The 7,384-nt window shown below is 50.5% G+C and overlaps 1 protein-coding gene across 1 annotated transcript in view; it reads left to right on the forward strand.

The window, feature by feature from the left end:
- The first annotated feature begins 5,857 nt into the window (after nt 1-5,857).
- LOC102375085 (olfactory receptor 5I1-like) overlaps nt 5,858-7,384 on the forward strand; it is a 6,578-nt gene continuing 5,051 nt past the window's right edge. The window contains exon 1 of the mRNA XM_025216053.1: nt 5,858-5,884. Coding sequence (XP_025071838.1) covers nt 5,858-5,884 — 27 coding nt within the window. The remainder of the gene's footprint in view (nt 5,885-7,384) is intronic.

Below are 7,384 nucleotides of genomic sequence, written 5' to 3' on the forward strand. Positions count from 1 at the left end.
TTCACACTGTTTCTAAACCTTGGCCAACGGTAGCTCCCACTAACCTTCCTTTCAGGCTGCAACTACCTGTCATTATTTTCACCCACGCTTTCAAATGAATTTCTAAAGTTCAGAAAAACTTACTACTACTCCTACCTCAACTCCTGGCCAGCCTAGGCTGTAGGATTCCTGCCCCTTGCCCATGAATGGGGGTAAAGCTCATCTGCCTGGGTGTCCAGCTGCATCTGCTCACTCACTAGACATGGCCAACAGTTCATCTAATCAGTGTCTCAGGTGTTGCCAGAGTCTTAACTGGGAACTTTGTCACCCTGGATGAGGAGTGGTGAGTGAGCAGCAAAGGTGCTGAGGGCTGTGGCAAGAAGGCACCGAGGGAAGACTCAAGGATTAGCCTCTGGTCTCTTTTCCTTACCACCCCTGGAAAGCCCATTAGCCAGTGCCTCTTTCTTTCCTTTGCCCTCCAGCCCCCACACCTGCTCCTTCTCTCCCTTGCCAACTCTCCAGCTGGTTTTCACCTCCACTCACTCTTTTCTCTTTAGACACTTCCCTACTGGCTCCTGTTTTCCCTCCTCCAGCAGCATCTTCCTGGGGATGAGAGGCACTGGGGCCACACAGGCTCTGGTCTCAGTCTTGGGGTGAAAAGTATCTGCTCCTCTGACAAGTGGGAAAGATCAGCGGGCTGCCTCAGGACGTGCACAGTGACAGAACTGTCTGCTTGTGAGCCAGCCCCTGAGGGGTTGGGGCTTGGAGATGTGACCTACCAAAGGTCAAATCTGACCTACTGCTTCCTTCTCCAGACCATGTCCCAAGGAACATACAGCCTCAGGGTCAGGCTGTTCCTGAAACACAGGCAGGTAGTCAGACAGAGAGAAAGCAGAGGACAGGGGATAATATTCCCAGGGGGACCTTAATGTTGGCTTTGTCTGACTGCTGTTGATGTAAATAAGATAACAGTTTTCATTACATTCATCCAGAGACATGTATCTAGTGCCTCTATAATTCCTCTCCAGGACAGGTCCACAGGGCTGGGACTGAAAACACATCTCTGTCACCGGGGAGAAGCTCACTGCAGTCCTGAGTGATCTCTTAGCGCCTTTCCTCCAGAGACCTCAATGAGGAAGGGAAGCACCAGTCTCCTCCTCCTACACAACTTCTGCCTTTTCCAAGATCCAATACCATTCCCTTCCATATAACTGCTAGAACAGCCCATCTCTTGAGCTTGGCAGAAAAGACCTCTAGGACAGTAAAGATCCCAGGTCGTGTAGCAATGTTAAGGCAAGTTTTCTACCTGGATCCTAAAATTAGGTGGCAATGAAACGTGCCAACCTGTGGATACAATACATCTGAGCTGGTCCCAGAAAACTCCAAAAGAGACTGAGTTAAAAGAAGCTGAGGTAAGTCTTCCTTTAAGGTACCTATTGGCTAGGATAGTGAATGCATTGGAAAGCTTTTCAGTGTGTTAGTGATAGTGTTGTGAATGAGAAAAAGGTGACAAATTACAGAAGACACATATTTCACCTTTTCATCCTCCTCTTCTCTCTCACCCACTGACTCCTCAATTTAGATCTTCACTGACCCCTGACTGCCCATCTGGCATGCATACCAGCCCAGCCTCTGGCTGCTTTACTATTCATTCCATCCAGAAAGAGCACACACCAACTGCAGAGACTTCCTTAGCCTGACGAAGGGGTTTTAAACACAAAAGCTTGGTAAAAAAAAAAAAAGTCCACCTATTTAAGTTGGACTAATAAAATATATCAGATTCACCCAAAGAACCTTTTCTGCCTATATTTCACCTTGTCTTTTTCTTAACAAAAAGGCTTTTGGTGGCTAGCTGATTCAACCTGGCTATTTTTTTGCATTTTCATATTGTGGCAAAACAGCTGGTCATTTCTATTTTACTGAAAATTCTTATTTTTTTATTGAAAAACTAGAAGTTATCAGCCAAGCACTGTGTAACATTAAAAAAAACAAACCTAGTGTTCTTTCTATGGACAATATTATCTATTTAATTTGTATTATTTTGGGGGATTATGTATGTGTTTTCTTAGCTTTGGAAACCAAGCAATGCATGTAAAAATATTTCTTTCATCTTGATGTTCCCCAAAACCAAATGACTAAGATATTGTGCATGCGTCTCTCAAATGTAATACAGGAAGGTCAAGACGAATTAATCTGTCCAGGCTTTATGAAGAACCCAGTCCTTTCCCTTCTGTGTACATGATGTTGGTGTTCTCAGAGCCACCAAGATAGTTTGGAGCACATTATTCAAAGCACTTCAGTACCTAAAGATACTGGTAGAAATCCAGTGAGATTTTCAAAATCATATTGGTTCCAACCTCCATTGAATGTATTCCTACTGAGTTGAGATTTGATGGAGTTAATTATAGGTTATAGGTAATGCCACTGTTCAGTTATGGTAAATGTGTCACACTTGTTGAAGTGTGCCATCTGTTGAACCTGCAGGTTGAAGTATGCCATCTGTTGAACCTGCAGGCTCATCCATCTGAGTATTTGTTGAGTACTTGTTCATCCTGGCATCCATAGACAGAAATATGATCTAGTTCAATGAAAAGAAAATAGGTTTATACACAAAAACACTCACACCACATTCCAATATTGCAGCCTCTCAGTCTAAGATATATGCATGTCTAAATGGGAAGCCACACTCCACTCCACTGTAAGGCTAAATAACACTTCCTTCCAAAAGGAGACATGAGAATGACAAGAGACGCTAGAAGGTTGTGCCAATATTAGCCCAACAGCACTTCTGCCAGTTGTTGTTATATGGACTAATGATATGGAGAAATAGCTTCATTGTGGAAAATTCAGAATTTCTACAGAATTGCTCTAGATTTATTCAGTCTGTCTACATAAGTTTCTAAGGGCTCAATCAAAATGTCCTTCGGTTTATTGTACCTTATCACACTGTGAGTCAGGCCCAAAGGGACTTTAAGCATTCCACCATCTATCATAGACTCATAGATGTTAGGGTCGGAAGGGACCTCAATAGATCATTGAGTCCGACCCCCTGCATAGGCAGGAAAGGTCTAGATAACCCCAGCTAGATGGTTATCTAACCTCCTCTTGAGAGCACCACCTCCCTTGGGAGCCCGTTCCAGACCTTGGCCACTCGAACTGTGAAGAAGTTCCTCCTAATGTCCAATCTAAATCTGCTTCCTGCTAGCAATGACTTACTTTCCTTGATTACCAGTCTCTGGGTCCCTCCTCAGAGCCAAATCCCCAGCCATTGCACTGTAATGTGGCCAAGGCCACAGCTGGCCAATTTTTCAATGAGGAGATCATGGGACACTAGATCAAAGTCTTTTTTAAAGTCAAGATATAAGATGTCAATCTCTTCTCCCTTGTCCAGGTGATATGTCACTCGGTCATAGAAGGAGATGAGATTGGTCAGGCAAGACCTACCCACAACAAACCCGTGCTGGCTATCCCTCACGATGTTGTCATCAGCTAGTTTGTGTAGAATGTTCTCTTTGATAATTTTTCCAATATCTTCCTTGGAATAGAGGTCAGACCAATAGGCCAGATCCCCAGATCTACTTTTCTCCCTTTCTTGAAGATAGGCACCACATTGGCCTTCTTCCAATCTTTGGGCATATCACCTGAGCACCACGAGTTCTCGAAGATCCGTGCCAGTGGCAGAGCTATGATGCCTACCAGCTCCTTAAGTACCCTGGGGTGTAAACTGCCTGGGCCAGATGACATGAAGGTGTCCGCCCCCTTAAGGGGTTCATTGATATGGTCTACAGCAGGGGTGGGCAAAGTATGGCCCACGGGCCAGATCCAGCCTGCCAGCCCATTCTATCCAGCCTGTGGGGCCTCTATAAATTTTAAAAAATTAATTTTTATCTGTCCCTCTCAGCCTGTCAAAGATGACAGGCAGCCAGCAGCAGCAGGACCCAGTGGCTGTGCAGCAAGGCGAACCTGGCTCCACCCCGCCCCTAGCTCCTACTCCCTCCCCACTCCCACCTTCAGCCCCAAACCAGAAGCCTCTGTGGCTTCTGGCCTCGTGACCCTGGAGTAGTTTCCTGCCCCCCACCATCTGAGTGGAAGGTAAGGTAAGATTGGCTGGAGGAGGAAGGGAAACCGCTGGAACAGCCCAGTGGCCAGGAACCCCATGGTGCTTCTGGAGTCAGGCTAGAAGTGTGGGGGGAGCAGAGGGAAGCGGCTGCAGTGGGGGGAGGGGGCAATTGGTGGCAGGAGTACGCGCCAGTCAACTGCTTCTCCTCACTGGTGCCAAGCCAGCTTGGCCCATCTCATCCCAAGCAGCACACGATGAAGCAGCATCTGGGCCAGCTTTGCTGCATGCCACTCAGGATGGGATGGGACGGGACAGGCAAGGAGAAGAGGAGGTTCAGTCAGCTGCGCAAAGTCCCACTCAAGACCAGTCTGACCTGGCCGGAGAGGCACACAGCTCTGTCATGCCTTCCCTTACCTCTGCCAGCCTGTCCCAAGTGGTACGCAGCTCAGCCATGGCTTGTCCTCACCGGTGCCTTCCAGGCTTGGCCCAGCCCGTCCTGAGTGGCACACGGGGAAGCAGCAGCCAGGCCAGCTTTGCTGTGATCGGCTTGGGTCAGGAACGACCCGGCTGGTTCGGGCACCAGCGAAGAGAAGCAGCAGCTGAGCCACATGCTGCTTCCCTGCACCACTTGGGATGGGTTGGCACCAGAAAGGCAAAGCTGTGGCTGAGCCTGTGCTGAGTAGCACGCGAGGGAGCAGCACAAGGCTCAGCTGCTGCTGCTTCTTTCAGGAGCTGACCCGGCCAGGCCCGTCCCAAACCAAGCAGCATGCAGCAAAGCCAGCCCAGCTGCTGCTTCCATGCATGCAGTGCGGGATGCAATAGGCCCGGCCGAGTCAGCACCAGTGAAGAGAAGCTGCAGCTGAGACATGTGCTGCTTGGGACTGGATGGACCAGGCCGGCGGAGGTAAGTGCGCAGCTTTGCACAGCTGTTCCCAGAGTCGCAGGGGCTCCTGCTGCACCCTGGGGGACTCCACCCCACTCGTGCTTTGCCCAGTGTGCACAGAGGCTGAACTGAGAGCCCCCCAAGCCCAGTGTCCCACCCCTGCCAGGCAGTATCCTCTCACGGGCAAGGCAGGGCAGGGCAGTTGCGCCCCATCCCACGGAGCTGTGTGCACCAGGCCAGACTCCACTGTGGGTGCCAATGGGGGCCCAGCTGTGGCCCAAGTCTGCAGAGCTCTGAGGCAGCCCCCACTGCCCTCCTGCCCCCGCCCCCCGCTCTGGCTGCCACCTTCCAAACGGCCTGGCTAGGCCAGCCTACCTGCAATGCCTCCCCATGCTCCTGCTTCTCCCCGCGCCTCTCTCTCTCTCTTCCCTCCATTTTCTCTTCCCTCTTCCTTCTCTCTTTGCTTTCTCTCTCCCCTCTAGCATGAACTGAACTAATGTAGCTGATGTTAACATGGAGTGTAATAATAGTGAAAGAGACTTGGGAGTGCAGAAGCATTACTGGGATGGCCCCTTGATCCCCTCGCCTCGGTGGCCTGTCTTTGGCATGAGCCCCCTGTCTGCCTCCCCTTCACTCCTCCACAGCTCAGAGCATTAATTCAAGGTGCCCTCAGAGACAACGAGCTAGCTTTTGCCCCCCTACTGTGACCTGGACAACAGCAGACTAGGTCCATGGTGGTACACAGCATGGCCACTCCCCTGGCACTTGCTCCGAGTGACTGGGCTTGGCTGCCTATCCTCCCTTAAGGGGGGTACACCCTGTTCCCTCACTCACAGTTGACCTCTTGGTGCAGATTGGGCAGCTGCCAGGGGGTGAATCCTGTTGCAGCAACACAACACAGCCACTACGTCCCAGGAGGAAGTTGGCCAGCTTTCATGGCAATTGCACTGTACGGGGCTTTGGTCCCCACCAGCTGGCCCCTTACCCACTAGGCTTCTGTGTATGGAGGGGCCGTGGAGAATGAGAGAATTCAAGGGACATCAAGGTAGCTGCTTCCAAGAAGGTAGGGGTGAGCTGCAGAGGCCCTGCCCAGTGCTCTCTCACACATCCCTCTTTCTTGTCCACCATGAAACAAAGCAGCTGAACCAGACTAGAGCACTGGGTTGTTTCTCTTATCATGTCTAACTCTGTTGTGTTCCTCAACCACCAGATAAATGCAAAGTCAATCACAGATCCCCCAGCCCCATCATCCATGCAAGTGGAAGCACCCTCTGAAGATTGGAAGCAAGAGAGAAACCTCTCTCTTTCTGTAGGTGTCAGGTTCCCCCAAGATTTTTCCCCTGAGCTTTACCTCCACACCCTACCCAAGCACACCCTTACTCTTTAAGAACAGAAACTTAGCCACTGCTGTGGACTGCACTGGGTTTCTCTTCTTTCCCTCCAGGACTTCTTTCCATGTGCCTCAAAGGGTGGTGACACTCTCTGCTCTGCCCCATGACTCCTCTTCCAGTCATCTCCTGCAGAGACTGGCCAGGCCTCATCTGGTGACAGTTGTTGAGATGACCTCAGCAGTGACCTAACAATGCTGAGCTTTGTGCTGGAAGGTGACCTCGTAGTAGAGGCCTGATGTGCTGTCTCTGGCTTGTCTTTTTTTATGGTTGGTTGTTTATTTCTCTGCTTCTCCCACATGTGGGCATACAGACTCCTTCCATTTTCAGTGGACAAGTCCATTCCCTAATGGACAGTGTCAAAGTCCTTTCGCAGTCCCTTTTCTCTTCTGCGGGGAAGGTGAAGATGCCTAAAGGTTCCACTCCAAAAAATAAAACCCCTGGTCAAATGGAGATATAACAACTCAGGGGATTTCTGGGGGATATTGCAGATACAGGCTCCAGCGAGACAGCAGACCTCCTGGCCAAAGGGTCAGGGCGGCAGATCACACCCTCACTCCCCCTCCGAAGGGAGTCTCCCACAATGAAGACTCTACATGTGGCCTTAGTGAGAGCAGGGATGGTAGCTGTGAGTGGTCGTCCCTTGCCCACAGAAACTGCCAGCTCTGCAGGTTCTGCTGGGACTGCAGAGGTCCATACCTGTAGCAAAGCTCCAGAGGGGCGCGGACCCTCGTATAGTGGGCCTTGGGGCCATTGACTACCTTGGTCCAACCCCCTGGCTGCACATCTCCCGGTCCCATGTGCCTGAATTGTTCCAGGCAGCCCCCGCAGCCAAGAGCCAGGGACTTTGAAGATTTTTAAGACCTGGGCTGACAAAACCTTAGCAAAAAGAAATAATGGCCACAAGCTAGCAGAGAGCAGATTTAGATTGGACATTAGGAAGAACTTCTTCACAGTTAGAGTGGCCAGGGTCTGGAACGGGCTCCCAAGAGAGGTGATGCTCTCCCCTACCCTGGGGGTCTTCAAGAGGAGGTTAGATGAGTATCTAGCTGGGGTCATCTAGACCCAGCACTC

The sequence above is a fragment of the Alligator sinensis genome, unplaced genomic scaffold (genome assembly GCF_000455745.1).
Source record: "Alligator sinensis unplaced genomic scaffold, ASM45574v1 scaffold79_1, whole genome shotgun sequence".
Lineage (NCBI taxonomy): Eukaryota > Metazoa > Chordata > Crocodylia > Alligatoridae > Alligator > Alligator sinensis.